Here is a 16,127-nt window from a genome sequence, read left to right as displayed (position 1 = left end):
AAAGGTGCTGCCATCTTAATGAAATATACAAAAATCTTCCAAACTGTAGGCACGTACATACCTGGAAGATATGACATAATTCATCACATCATGACCAAGTTATGCCTTTTCACTTCTCCATTTGATTACATGAAGGAAAGTCTCCATTTGGTACTAGTACGTTTTTAACACCACCAATCTCCTTTTTAAATTCTCCCTTTTCAACAAAGAGAGATCCAGGCCTTAGGCTCAGAGCCTTGGGAAGGCAATAGAATCTAGGAAAAATATAATACATATTTATTGGAATTCCCTTTTAATATAAGGGACTGATTTTCTATTTATAGTCATGAAACATCTTTTTAAAAATCTAAGTTGAAAAAGGTCAACTTAAAGAAATTTAAGTATACATCATAATGTGAAGGCAAAAATAGAGATGGTTGAAATTAAGGACTGAAATTTGAGAAACATTGATATAAAGAGATTGAGCCCAGGGAATTTTCTAACTCCTTGTGATCGCTAGCAGAGTGTATGAGTTTCTCCTGAGAACAGTATGGTTAATTTACATTTCTGAATTTGGTACAGTTGACCTTTTCCATGATTTGAGAGTAATTTTCAAAACACTGCCCATTGGCTCTAGTCTACCTGTAACTCCATTATTCTGTGAAGTCAGTAAGCCTGAAGCAGAGGTAGTATGGGATATGTAATTTTCCTGAAAAGGGAGTGGACCATTTCTACCTTTAGTTGACAGAGAGCAGACTCTATTTATCACCGATTACTTACCAGTATAGTGGGCACTTCACATATATTGGCCCAGTAATCTTCACAACAGCACTGCGGGATGAAGAACATAATCCCGTTTTAGAGACAGGGCTCAAAGCAGTGAAGGAACTTTAACATGAGATAGAGGGAAGATTAAATAGAAAGTTCCTAGTGTAGTGTCTGGCACATGTAGCAGGTACTAAATAGCTGGTAGTCATTATTACTGTCATAGTAATTGGCAAGCTCAGGATTTAGTCTGAAGTCTGCTCAATTCAAGCCCATGTTTGTTTGTTTTTTAATAACAAGACACTGGGCCCCTGTACAATTGCAGAAAAAGAGATAATTTAATGATAACTCAAAACAGTGTTAAATCCATGTATCATTCACTAACAGATCTTTACTCAGGGCCTACTGCTCCACATATTGTAAAACGGGCTTCCAGTCATTGCATGTACCCTAAGGCTAGCTTGGGATCCCGCAGGTTGCTACACTGCCTTTTCTTCCCCTATCAAACCCAATGCATATAGCTTCTGATTTAATGTCTGTCGTCTGTGCTAGAGTAAACTCTTCAGAGGAAACATGTCCACTGTGATGACCACTTTACCCTAGTATGCATCATAGTGACCAATATGAGCTTCAATATGTGAACTGGAAAAAAGTTTGCATGAAAAATCAGTATAAACACACACACACGTTTTATTAATGTTTTCCTCCAAGAAACACTTTCAAATGTAAAACAAAACAAAACAAAACCCTCCATTTTATATATATGATCCCAGCTATGTACAAAAAGAAAAAGACTGAAGGAAATTTCTCCAATTTCCTTACGGGTGGTGGGATTATCAGTATTTCTTATAACACCATCAGATTTCCTATGTTGTTTTCCTTACATCTGTAGTAGCAGAAAGGAGAAAATAAAGTAGAACCTACTGATGCCAAAAAACCTATCAAGTTTAAAAAGAGTGAAATGTAACATGTAGATGTAGTATCATTTACAGTCACCACTTACAGCACCTCTCTGCTTCCTTTATCCGGACGTTTCTCCTATAAACTGAATGGTTTGTGCAAGCAGGGGCTCAGGGACAGCATGCCCTTCACTCAAATCCTTTGGCAGAATTATGAGGTGGTCATTAGGTTGCACAGGAATCTTCAAGACAAAATCGGGAGGTTGCTGGATGAGGTCGCCCTCTACTGGGGAAATAAGAAAATGCAACCACCCCAAAAGCTGGATTGTAAAGAGCACTTACAGTCCTTTGGGTGCTCAAAAGGTATTCGCTGAAAATTATGAATTTTTGAAGCAAAAAGTCACTTTGGAATTTGAAGTGTAAATGTTTATTTTTGTAAATCTTGAGTATGTGTTTAAAATCTCTGAGCCTCAAGTGCTCATCTGTAAAACACAGAAAGTAACAGTACCTCATGAGGTCAATTTTTAAATAACATGAAAAAAATACAGTTATTTAGCCCAGTGCTAAACAGTGCAGACAGTAAATGCTTAATAAACAACAGCCATTATTTAAGCTTTTACTCACATTTAATAATCTTCACAGTAATCATTTTACCTTGTGGAACAACTCCAATGTTTACAAAAAGGATTCTAAAGTATCTTAGAGATTGCATCTAAGAAAAATACGTGTGTGTGTGCATGTGCGTGTGTCTTTCAAAAAAATGATAGATGGCTAAAAAACATAAAAATAAACTTTGAGATTTGTTCACTGAAAAACTTTAAGGTGTTAATGTTTTATGTAATTGGTTCAATACTTAACATAATTTAAAATTCTGAGTTGTCCCTGAATAATCCAGATGTCAACAATATAGACATGTATATAAACTACTATATTCCTGATACTTAACATAATGAGACTTCTAACTTCCACTTATCAGACAAGTAAAACATTAACCTTTCAAAGTTCCACCTTTAAGGCGTTCACAAATTCCTAGTTCTCCAAGTTTTGTTGTTTTTGTTTTTTTGGTTTTTTTGTATTTTAAACCTTCTTAAAAGAGGAAGCTGAAATCCCCCACATCAAAAACCTTAACCTGCTTTCACAATGTATACTTATATCAAATCATTACGATATATACTTTAAATACCTTACCATTTTGTCCATTATACCTCATAAATCTGAAATAAATTAAAATCACACAAAAAAGCCTTAATCTGAACCAACATTGAGAAACAGAGCCATGGAAGAGGATCTTTTATTCACCACAGTGAGCAAAAATACAGAATATATTTATTAATTTATTTTCCCATAAAGAGAATACACTTTGTATTTAGAGAAATAAAAAGATTAGTTGTCGGGACTTGCTTTTGGAGCGTGATCAATAAGCTCCTTATCAATGGTTGGATACTGGTACCAGGGACCATCTCCTCTCGCACGCATTAGTCTTCGTACTTCCAGCTCCTGTAACCTGTATCAAATGAAACAGCAATATTGTGATTCTAGCATTTCCAATGACAAATTTAACGAGTTATCACCATAGAGAACAACCACTAGAGTCTATTGCTTTATGTAAAGTGTAACATCCCTCCACAGCTCCATGTGTACACATGTATCTGACATACACCTATAAGCAAAATTTGGGACTTGTTTTTGATTTTGATTACCTTGCTTACATAGTTAGCCAACAGATGTTGTTTTTAATCACAAAAACATCAATTGACTTGATAATCAGTTCTCTCCTCCTGTCCCTGCTCTTTGTCTTGACAGATCACTTTCACCTGAATAGTGATAATGCATTTCCTGTCTTCCTGCCTTTTAGATATTAGGAGGGTCACAGAATGCCTAGTATTATGGCCATATGCTGTACCAAGTGCTAGGAATTAAAAAATGAACAAGCCTTCTTGAAGGAGCTCACACCCCCTTGTTTATACTGGCTGTGCATCACCATTAGGACAGAAAACCTCTGGAAATCAGGAATGGTATCTTATTCACCAGTCACCAGCATCACACTGAGCCTGGTCAACATCAGACAATCACTATTTATAAGGAAAATCAGAATTAAGAAAAACACTCTCCCACTGTAAGATCTACTACTTACTTGTCCTCCTCCTTCTTCACAAGCAATAATCTAGATTCTATAAAGATACTTTCCTTTTCCACAGCCAAGCCTTTGTAAAAACTATCACACATTCCTTAAATAGTCCCTCTCCATAAAACATTGTACTTTCCATTTTTATAGACTCACCAACTTTTTCATGACTGGAAATATGTCACAGTTAAATAATTCACTTTATTAACCTTAACCAGCTCACTAATCCTATCTAGGAGAGATTATATACCTTTGTGATTGTGTATCTAAGAGAACATATTTATCTGTTATTTAGTATTAAATGTCATCCTTTTCCTTTTCTACTCTAGAATGGAATTATCCAAAATGCAAATAATTAAAATATTCATCCAAGGGGACTGGTTAAATAAATTATGGTTAACCCATATAATGGACTACTATGCACCTGTTCAAAAGAATGAGGAAAATCTATATATAGTAACATGGAAGGAGATGACAGATATACTGTTAGATTAAAAGCAAGGTGAAAAATGAGTGTGCATCAAAAATGAATAAGCATCTTCCCATTTCATTAAAAACCAGAAAGTAATCATTTGTGACTATACATGTGCACGCATGCACAAAGTATTAAAAATCTGGAAGACCAAAAATAATAGTTATCTCTAGGGGAGTTAATTACGGGAGATAGTTCTTGTCTATTTTATATCTTTCTTTATGCTGCAGTTTTTCAAATACCTAAACATATGCTTCTTAGAAACTGTAGGTACTACTAATTCTATGCTCACACTGGCATCTTTCCTTTGGGTGCAGAATTCAGGGTTTTGTTTTTGTTTTTACTTTGTTTTGTTTTGAAACTGTTTAGGATCTCTATATGTCTAAGGAGTTCTGGGATCCGGTTAAAAGTTTTAATTGGAACTCAAAGGTATATGTCTGAAGTTCAAAAAAGTCCAATTTCCTAAGTATGAGACATATTGCTGATCCATGCTCTTAAATACTTAATGACAGTTCTACGGTAACTATATATACAAGTAATTCCGTATATAGAAAACAAGAAAATAATCTGTTCTTTTAACCATTTAAATATTTTTCAATATCATAGTAATTTTTATAAATTACCAAGATTAAACCAGGATGAATAGACAGCAGATCAACGGGACGAAGAGCAGGGGATGGGGACTGACTAGAAGGAACAGGAAAGAGGCTTACTAAGTGACCAAAATGACCTTGATTGTGATGGTTTCCCAGCTATATACTTTTGTGAAAAACCCACTGAACTTAATGGGTGCATTTGATTGTATGTAAACCTCACTCCAAATGCCAAAATAAATCTCAGATAGGATCAAATTTAAAAGTAGCAAAAGAAAACATGAGTGACCATTTAAAAAAATAATTTTGTACATATTTACTTATTTAATTACTATCAGGGACCTACACATAACATAAAATCCCAGAAGCTAAAGAAAAAAGACTGACAAACCTGACAACAGTTAAATAAGTACATACAAAGTTACTAAAGCACAGGTACATAGTAGTGCTCAAAACTTATTAGCTACTGCTACATTTTTGTTATCTGAAACATAAAAACACTTCTATGTTGCAAAACAGTCTACATTGTCAAAAGACAAATGATAAGCCAGGAAAACATATCTATAAGAAAACCCAACATTAACTTAATTCATGTACAGAATTAGTAGAAAGATGGGCAATTTACAGAAAAAGAAATACAAACAACCAATAGATTTATGAAAAAATACTCAACCTTAAACAAAAAATACAGAAGTGAAATGACACGATAACATTTTTCAACTATTTTATCAGCAAAAATGTTTAGGTTTGATAAATTCAATTACTGGAAAAGGTACGGAGAAACAGAAATTGTCACGTATTGGTGACAGAAAAGACAACTAGCACAATTTTTTGGAAGAATTAGCAATACACATCTAAAATTTAAAACATAACACTTGACTTATCATTTGATGTTAGGAATTTATATTCCACACACATTGAATATGCCAAAATATATGAGATATTCACCACAGTACTGTGTATAATATCAAAAAACTTGGAAAGAACCTGACCTAGGTACCGAAAATAGGAAGCTGGTTAAAAAATTAAGGCATATCCACCTAGTGAAATATATGATACAGCCATTAAAAAGAATGAGGTATATGCTATTACAGAAAGATCACCAAGATATATTTAAATGAAATGAAGACAAGGAACAGAACACTGTTTATAAGAGGATTCCATTTGTGTTAATATATTTTTAAATGATATATAAAATATATATATTTTTAATACATGAAATTCTTTCTGGAACATATATAAGAAATCATTTAATAGTGGTCACCTCTAAGGATGAGACTGGGTGCAGGAGGAAAAGAAATTAGGAGAAAGGGCTGCCTTGCTCTTAAAAAAGTAGGATATTTTAAAACAGAATTCCCTTTCATTTGACAGATATTATCACCTAACAGTTTCCTAGTCTCTAGCTCAGTCTCCACTCTAAACAGTCTAATAATTCTCTTCCCATCTTCATTCTTTTACATACAGCATCCTATAGTGTTGAAATAATTTTGTTAATTTTTTTCTTTTGATTTGCAACCAAAGTAAAGGATTTTCTTCCCTGCCCTCTCCCCTGCCCCTTTTTACCGCAATTCAGCCTTTTCAGCTTCAATTTGAAGGATAGCCATTGTTCTTTCATAATTCTTTTCAGGACTATCATAGAAAGTTCGGGCAATCCATCTTGAGATAGGATGCTACAAGAGAAAATTTGTTTAAAATTAGTTTCTGAACAGTATTTTGCTTTTCCAGTTTACTATTCTTTAAAATGACCATCTCAGGTAACCCAATAACTCTTACTATGTGCCAACTAATTTATACGTATTTTAAATAATTTTAATCCATTAGCTAGATACTACTTTTGTTCCCATTTTATAGATGAGCAAATTGCACAAAGTTATACAGTTACGAAGTGACAGCATTTGGACTCAAACCAGATCTATCTGACTCTAAAACCTGAGCTGAGTCACTGAAGCCGCAGATTTAGGAGCCAAACCCAGGGTTTGGTGGTCCCAAAATGGAGCTATTTCTACCAGATAGGAAAGGTTAAATTAATTGAATGGCTTATCTTAAGATTTAATAATAAAGCACTTCTTTCCTAAAATGTAATTCATTCAGATAATAAAACATGATAAAATATACTCTAATCAAGGCCACTCGCTACAACACTTGTAAAGACAAGTAACAGAATTAATTTGGAGTTTTGATAGCAGTGACAGTGTGATAAAATGACTAACAAAGTGAAAGCTCTGGACTCAAGACTGCCTGGGTTCAAATACTGGCCCTATGTCTTGGACAGGTCGCTTACTTAATCTCTTTTAAACCTCAGTTTCCTCATCTCTAAAGTGGGAATAAGTTTCCTTTACATGGAATGAGACATTTACAAAACACTTACCATTGTGCCTCCTACACAGTAGGTTCTCAATAAATGACAGCTAGCACAAGTATTGGTAAAATCTTTCCTATGGCATTGAACTTGGGATAAATTCGGTCTCTTACTGTGCTAGGTTGAGAACACACCGCACTCAATCTTTACAAAACCATAAAGCTTAAAATAATAAAACAATGCAGAAAATTACCAAAAGAAGTTGCTTGTAAAAAGTGAGCACAAAATGTATTCATCTACTTGGTATCAAAACTTGAATATAAAACTGTATCTTAATTGCTGAATTAAGACATTAAGAAAAGCATACACAAGACATTTAACAGAAAGTAACTTTTGGTGATTTATACCAACCTTGAAATATTCCCAGTGTTCTGGGATATAGCCTTCTGGAATTTCTGCTAACTCAGCTTCACCTAATAAGAGAAAATAGTGATGTTCAACTTTGGTATCGGGAGTGTATAATAGCACATCTTCCCTATTTAAGGAAGAAAACTTCTTGTGGCTTTAAAGGGACCTTTTATTTGTATCAATGAAGATATCTAATATTTTAAATTCACTTCAATCTGATTAAAAATCCATTCATTAGAAATTTTGTATTAATAGATGTCTTCTATATGTAAAGCATTGTTATAGGCATTATATGAGTTTCCCATTTTGTTCATATGTAGTGTAACAAGATTCTCATATAATAAAAGACGTATTATTCCCTCTGGTTTTTCCTATATCAAATAGACAAAACATTTTAGGATTCAAGATGCTGAAAGTACTCTAAGCAGAATTCCCCATGAAAAAGCTAATGTTTACGGCTATTCACAATTTCATTCGTATTTAGATTATAATTTTATATGTTCTAGGATGCATAAAAAAAGCTCAGCTGCTCTTCCACCTCCTTCTCTTTGTCTTTTCCTTATTCTGTCTTGTCAAAGTTGTTTCTGAGCATGAGGAGGAGAAAGACAAGGCTTTCTGAACCATTTTTGTGTGCCCAGTATGGAATCAGTGACCTAAAGGTTTTGAAAGGGAAAAAAAGATGTTTAAAAAATACCATTGTACACTATTATGTATTCAGATTTGGTTATTTTACAATAAACTCTCATGCTTCTGTTTATTTTATTATTCAAAGAGCCTTTCCTTATCCATAATTTCTTTTTCTTATTAATGTACATAGGTTTTTAAAATTTACCAATTTGGTCAGGAGGGAGGGACTTACCAATGAATATATTCACCAGAGTTATGCCAATTACTACTGGAACCCCAGTCAACAAAACGTAGAATTTCTGTTAAGATTTAAAAAAAAAAAAAAAGTTTTCATACAACCACTTCCTCTCTTTCCCCACCTTTAAACTGTCCTTATTACATGATTTCCTTATAGTTCTTGTAAAATAAGCTTGCCAAATTGGAGATGCAGTATCAAATTATTTATTTCCGTGATTTTCTTTTGCTCTAGCTTTTAGATGCCTATGTTTGGCACAAAAAATGAAAAGAAAAAAAGATTAATTGTTCAAGTATAATACAATATATGTTAGTGGTCATTTTTTGGTTAAAACAATGTAATGAAAGTTAGACATTTTTGTATTAAGAAAAAAAGCATAAAAATTTCAAGGTGTTTTCAACCACTGTATAAAGTTTGAATTGGTCATGACTAGAAAAGTGGGAGCTCAAAGCATAATGACAGAGCAAGAAAAGGTCTAGAGGGCAGCTCATGCTCAAATGGTGGATCACAGCTTTAGGAACAGAGAGTCCAGACAATCTTCCATCCTCTAAGCCTCTACGTTTCATTATAAAATCTTGAGTTGAAAATGTACAGTTAGTATCCTGCTTCACTCTGAAATCAGTGTTCCTGAACAACATAGAAATAAAAACATCATATCCCAAAATAAGGGCATTCCTTATTTAAAGAAATACTTCAGTGAGTTCTTTGGTAATTTAAAGGATATTTTAGTAATACAAATAATTATCCCCAAATGAGTCTGTTTTCAAAGTTTTATAATTTATAGATGGGGTGGGCAGGGACACAGATTATATTTCAAAATTCCATTATCTTGAGAAGAAAGAAATGGCTCAATTTTTACCTCCAATAAGCATAAACCCTTTTTTTGGAGAAAAAAAGGTTAACTAATTTAAAAAGAAATTCAGTAACAAATCAGATCTTAATATACAATCTCAATATCTTCTGAGTAAATAAGTATGAATTTACAAAATAAAATATTTTATAAAAAGAAAGATGTTCCCTAAATAAGCCAAAAAGTTCTTCCTATTTATATGAAAAGAGTTTAGTTCAATAAAATTTTTAACTCACCAGTAAACTCAGAAAACGTTTGTCGTAGAATCCAGAAGGTTTGATGATAAACAATCTTTTCCCATGGTCTCCACTATGTCGCACAGGAGCTAGAAATATAAATTACCCTGTTTTATACAAGTTTCATATCGTAAAGTGTTATATTCTGAAATAAAGTCAGATTATAAGAAAATGTACATGTATAAATGTTTAATATGAATTATGATAAAAATGCATGCTTTTTTATTTAAGTACTAAAGGCAGGGCAGATAGGGTATCTTTAAACAGATTGATGTACTGTTCTAAACTACAGCATTCCTCATTTTTATTCAATGTTAATGAAATATCTAAAAAATTCTTTGAATTTGTTTTAACAGCAGACAGGAAGGTCAGCTTGGTAGGCTACTTTGTTTACCTCTGCATCAAATATTTGCTGATGCTGCAAAAGAAATAAATTTAATTTAAATTATGCCACTCCATATGAGGCAATAAACACTAGAACTTACTGCAAAACAGATAGAAAGGTATTTATTCAACATATATTCAGCAGGAATTTGAACTTGTTACAAAAGTAAACACTGCATATCTTGATAAAATCCTTTTGTAAGCCATTTCTGGTTTTGAATATCCTCCTCTTCAAATCTTCCCCCAGATGACATTTAATCAAACCTCGCTGGAGATAAAGTGAGGCAAAGTTTCACTCCTGGATCTTCTTTTTACACTGTTTCCCTAACTTGGAAGTCTGGAAGGATTACACAGGCACTCTAAACCCATTCTGCTGGAAGCAGGAAAGGAAAGGCTATTACTGAGAAACTGAGGGTTACTGTGTTTCTGCTGTGTAACTGCATTCTGTATCCTTTGTTCAAGCTTAAGTGTATGAACTGTCTTCCCCTCTCCTGGAATCTGTTCTTTAGACCCAGATGACATCTTATCCTCCAAGAAACCAACGTTCTTCCCAACCAGATGATATCTCTCCTACCTTTGAATTGCTGTATATTCTAGGGAGGTGTGTAACTGCTTTCACTGCCCCCAGTGAAATATAAAAGTCTTGAAGGCAGAAACCATCTTCATAGTTTTGGTATCACCTGCAGCAGCTTGCAATGAATTTAAGAGTTAATTCACAAAAGAATTAGAAGCTGGCATGAATTTACTAAGTACAATTTATACTACTAAGACTTAAAACAACAAGATAAGAAAATTTGACAAAATAGGTATGTATTTCAGCAAACCACTTGAAACGTGGAATTTCTTGTGGACTTGATTAAAAAAAATGGGCTGGATAATAGTATAAACGACTCATGAATTAAAAAAAATATTTAAGTACTGATAATTTGCAGGTCCTATGCGAGGCCTACAGTCTAAAGAGGGCTGTGGATCCTGCTGGAAGAGACACTAAATGAATACATAAACATAATTACAAATTCATAGGACAACAAAGGAAAGAAACAGTGCAGTGTCAGAAAAGAGCAGGCCCAGAAGTAAAGTTCTTATTTAGACTGGATGGTGAGGGAGAGGAGTGTGAGCAAGGCACATTACAAGCTGAGAGAAATAGCAAGTTAAATGAATTTGAAATGGGTAATTGATTGACTGATCACACCCAAAAGGCGCTGATTACTTAATTCAGTAACCTGCCAACGAGTTCTCTTCAGAGCCCTGTAGGGTCAAACGATTTCTAGGAAGGGCCTGGATGAAGACATTCCTGACATGACACAGAGCTACCGCTACAAGAGTGGCTACTACACTGATGATGAAATGGGATCCCAAAAAAATCATCATACACATTTACAAAGGGCTGGATCCGAAAGGGTTAAATATAAGTGGAAAGTCCTGCCTGAAACCCCCAAAAGTTTACTGGCTCACAAACATAGTTAAGACTCATTGGTGAAATGTGGTTATCAAAAAAGGCCAAGGGTAATTTGATCTTAATTCGATGTCCTAGAGATACAGGGTCAAAACAGGAGGAGCCTCCCAACCCCGTCTCCTAACTGTATCTCCAGAAGTGTGTGTGTCCCAGACAGAGCACAGTTTTAAAGGAGCAATCTGGAACACACCTCAACTTAAGCAACCACCATGAAAAACCACCTGGAAACTGACATACTGAAACTAAAAGAACTGAAGCTGATTGGCCCACAAAAAAAGAAGTATGGGTAGAGACCAGATAAGGGTCTTTGAGTATCTGAAGGGCTGTCCCATGACAAAGGGCTTACACTATTCTGTACTGACCTGAAAGGAAGAACTAGGATCAGTGGGTAAAAGAGTAATTTCAAGCTTAATACGAGGGAGACGTTTCCAACAATTTAATGGTTGAAAATAAAATTGGACCAACTCCCCCATTTCCTCATTATGATGTTATTCAAGTATCAATAATGGGATGTAAAGGCTTAGCATGCCATGGCGGGTTGGCCTGGAGGATTTCTAAGGTCCTTTTCCTCAAAGATCTGAATATACGGCCTCTCAGAAGAAAAAGGCACCCCTTACCAACTCATCAGTCTCAAAGGTTTCCTTCCGATTCCAAGAACTCCTTCCTGCCTTCGGGATTTTGCAGGTACTTTCCCCTTTGCCTGAAAGCTTTTCCCCAGGCTCTTTGGCTGAGTTGCAGCGTCTCCACTCGATAGGGCTAAGATCAAATGTCACCTATGCAAAGATCATCTCTGACTACCCTATACGAAGCCGGCCTCTCACTTATTCTCCACAATACCTTCTGGTTGCAGACATGCCTTGTTTTATTGCACCTCACTTTAATGCACCTCACAGATGTGTGTTTGGCAAATCAAAGACAAGACCCTCCACCAGCAGAAAGATTATGCCTCGCTTTATTGAGATACTTGTTTTATTGCAGTGGTCTGGAACCAAACCTGCAATCTCAGAGGCATGCCTACATTTCTTTAGAACAATGAGTAATAAGCTTAATTATTATACTTTGTTAAAGTCCATCAGGTCAGGATGTGTCTTATTCAGTACTGTTATAATATCTCTAGTATCCTTAGGGTTTGTCACATTGTAGACACTCTATAAATATGGTTTAATTTGCAATTCTTGAGTAAATTAAATGTTGGTAGGGGATCGTTCCTTAGTCTCTGAAAGTAAATCTACTCAGATTTACTTTCAGAGACAGTAAAATTCCAACTTTTCTCTTCAATTAGACAGACAGGCATGTGCGCCCACACGTGCACAAATGCCACATGGAGAGAAAGACATAAAGATTCCACTATGTGGTTTTAGGAACAACTGATTATAAATGACATTTTAAATAAATGTGGAAAATGCGGAAATGTGGAAAAAAAACTATGGAAGACTGGTCTAGTTGCATTCTAGTAGTATTAATGCAGTTTTAATGTGAACTGCTTGCTTTCTTCATATAAAATTACCCTATTGTTAAACAATGACTCATGGCATTAAATGAGCTAGAAAACTGTTATTATCATTAACTGTTTTAAAGTATATTTCATAGCACTAAACTCTTCAAATATTCTGAGCCTTCATGATTTGTTGTTGATGTGGTAGAGCCATCTGCTTACAATCTAAATATATTAGGGGGAATATTGCCTACAAACAGGTGACTGCCAGGATTTCGGGAACTCAGACCTTCCTGCCACGAAAATACACATCTTCTATCACTTTCTAAAGCCTGGAATTTCTCAGTTAAGTATCCATTAATTACATGGAACTAAGGTTTCAATAACAATTTTTAAACACAAATAATCTAGGGAAGGTTATGTTTTTTATAACTGTGATCTCTGAGGATCAAATAAGATACTGTAGGATACTTTTGTACCTCCAAGACAACAATTATTTTCTTTCCTCATTCCCAGGCTATTCCCAGTGAACCACCAACTTAATTACCGTGTTTCCCCCAAAATAAGACCTAACCAGAAAATAAGCCCTGGCATGATTTTTCAGGATGACATCCCCTGAACATAAATAAGCCCTAATGCGTCTTTTGGAGCAAAAATTAATATAAGACCCGGTCTTATTTTCGGGAAAACATGATAGCCAGGCTAAAAATCTCTGTCATCTTCCTTGCATCCACCCCTTATTCATCAGTTGTCAAGGCCTCTTGATTCTAAGACTCAAACTTCCCAATTTTTTCCATGCCCTCCTTACCTCACTGGCTTAAGTAACCAACATCCCCTCCAAGCCATGCAATATTCAGAAGCATCTTCCTAAAACACACAACTGATGTTGCTCTTTTGCTAAAACACTCTCTGCTGCCTACAAAATAGTTAAGATACTTTGATTTTGTGTTGAGCCCCTGCCCTCCCCAATTTGGTCCCAACTTTCTTTTTTTTAGCCTTCTCTCTCAACAGCTAAGTATCGTAAGAGCCCCATATTCAGATATATCAGAAAACATATCCTTTACTTTTCCACCTGTAATTGTACCTGTTAAAACTATCCCCAGAATCCAGTTAAAATGCTCTATCTTCCATGTCTGAATTAACTCCACACCACTTTGTTTATATAATCATTTTAATACTCTTCTTAGTTTTCTAAAACCAAAACATGCACACATCAGTCTTCAACATTAAAGTTCCCTGCAGCTGAGGGGAGGACTTAATTTCATGCCTGGAATCCCTTGATATTTGACATTTAATAAATAATTTGGGCCTGCCCCGTGGCTCAGGTGGTTGGAGCACCTGTGCTCCTAATGCCAAAGGTCGCAGGTTCGATTCCCACATGGGCCAGGGAGCTGTGCCCTCTACAGCTAAGATTGTGAACAATGGCTCTCCCTGGAGCTGGGCTGCCATGAGCAGCCGGAGGTCAGAGTGAGTGGCCAGCAGCCAGTGTGAAAGCCGACTGCCTATTAGCAACCGACTGCCTGGGGGGGGGGGGGGGGGGAGCGCAAGGCTCATAATACCAGCATGGGCCAGGGAGCTGCGTCCTACACAACTAGACTGAGAAACAACGGCTGGAACCAGAGTGGGGACGGAGGCAGGGGGACGGAGTGGGGAGACAGAGGGGGGACGGGAGAAGGGAGAAAAATAATCTAATTAAACAGAGAGAATACTTTTATGTATTCTGAGAAAGATTTACACTGAGGGTAAATGAAGATAACGTGACACTAATAGTCATTTAAAAAAGATGCAGCCACAGGACCCTGTAAAAGGCTAATGCTGAGTGCTATAGATTTTCCCCACTCACTCTTCACAACTACTTTATGAAGTAGGTTAAAATAATCATTCTCTCTCTCTCTCTCTCTCTCTCTCTGTCTCTCTCTCTTCAGTTCTTATGGTAACAGACAAGTTCATTTCAAAATGACATTTCTAGAAATATATAAAACTATGTAGAAATACATTTCAGAGTTCTAAATACTTGTCAATGGGAAAGAGATTAGTTATATAATCTCAACAGAAGGACACTTGTAATAAAAAAAAATTTTTTTTAAAGATGAAGAAATACAGGTTCCAAGCAATTGTTTTCCACTTAGCTTCCAAGATGTGATGACTCAAGGTCACACAGAAACTAAACTCTGGAGCTAGGATTTGAACCTCGTCCTCTAACTCCCGAAAAACAAAACAAGGCAAGGTTCTGCACTCTGCTGGAGCTCACATTCTCACCGGGGCAGACATAAACAGTAATATAACAGATTAAAACCTTTCAGTGCACAGTGACAGATAAACTTCACATGCAAAATACCTCTGAAAGCAGGTACACAGCTGAAACACAGTAACCTTCAGCATAGCTATTAGATACTTTCCTGCTCTGGGTGGAAAGGACACAGGTGACCTGAACTCCAAGAAAGGGAACAGTGTATAAAGCGGATCTGGCAGTGAATTTGTAGCTCAGTTTATCTACGATTAAATACTATTCCAGGAGTATTTGAAGAGGAGGATAGCTGTAATCAGAAATGGCTTACAAATGGATTTTTATCAAGGAACGTTAGCAAAGTCGTTTTGTAACAGGCTGAGATTCGTGCTGGGTATGTGCTGAATACCACTGATCCTTTCCATCATATTTCCAGCAAGTCCCCACACATAATGCCTCAGCAGGAGCCTCTCCACCTGTCCACACACCACTGAGTATCAGTGGGCTCCTGAGCAACACGACTTCCCATCGGTGGGACGAGAACCTAGCGCAGGGGGAAAGTACACACAATCTGGTGCCTGAGAGACACGGGGCTCGGCTCTGTGCCTTGCCAAGCTCAGCTTCATCCCGCAAATTCCGTAGTACCACTGGGATGGCTGAGTGGGAAAGTGTTTCACAAATGGTAATAATCCTTTAAACGCGACCCATCTGCGTACTTCAGGAAGACCCTCAATCTCCTCACACTGTCCGTGCTCCATCTCTCCTCTCAAGCCCCAAGCCCGCAATTTCTCCCGGTTCCCTCCGGGTCCCACCAAGGTCACGGGGAACAGTCCTCCATCCGTCACCCCGCTTCCCCGGGCAGCGCTTGCTTCCTGAGCCAGCACCCACCGATAGTCTTCGGAACGCCTCGCGTGAGGAAGCCCCCGAATCCAAGTCGAGTGCCAAGGCGACGGCCAGACAGAGCTGCCACCGCAGTGACCGAAACCCGCTGCAGTAAACTCATGGACGCCATGGCTACTGCGGCGACAGGAAGGGCGGGGGGAGAACGGGAGCCGAGAGAGTCAATTTACCAACAAGAACGAAGGCGGAAGGCGGCCATGTTGAGTGAGGGCAAAGGCTGCTCCCGTTCTTTCCGTC

General features: G+C 36.7%; 1 protein-coding gene across 2 annotated transcripts; it reads right to left on the bottom strand.

The window, feature by feature from the left end:
- Positions 1–2,918: 2,918 nt before the first annotated feature.
- On the bottom strand, positions 2,919–16,113 carry NDUFB5 (NADH:ubiquinone oxidoreductase subunit B5). 2 transcript variants are annotated; one of them, XM_019751889.2, is made up of 6 exons: positions 15,879–16,105; positions 9,489–9,577; positions 8,400–8,466; positions 7,544–7,605; positions 6,397–6,503; positions 2,919–3,147 (listed from the first exon to the last, which is right to left on the bottom strand). In XM_019751889.2, the coding sequence occupies exons 1-6, from the start codon at positions 16,000–16,002 to the stop codon at positions 3,027–3,029; spliced, it is 570 nt and encodes a 189-aa protein (XP_019607448.1). In that variant the 5' UTR covers positions 16,003–16,105; the 3' UTR covers positions 2,919–3,026. The 2 variants fall into 2 exon arrangements, with proteins under 2 accessions (XP_019607448.1, XP_019607450.2); XM_019751891.2 differs by lacking the exon at positions 6,397–6,503 and having other exon boundaries at positions 2,958–3,147; positions 15,879–16,113.
- Between the last annotated feature and the right edge of the window lie 14 nt (positions 16,114–16,127).

This window comes from Rhinolophus sinicus, linkage group LG01, assembly GCF_036562045.2.
Source record: "Rhinolophus sinicus isolate RSC01 linkage group LG01, ASM3656204v1, whole genome shotgun sequence".
Taxonomy (NCBI): domain Eukaryota; kingdom Metazoa; phylum Chordata; class Mammalia; order Chiroptera; family Rhinolophidae; genus Rhinolophus; species Rhinolophus sinicus.
The sequence above is the reverse complement of the archived record's forward strand: the minus strand, read 5'-3'. Positions and strand labels throughout refer to the sequence as shown.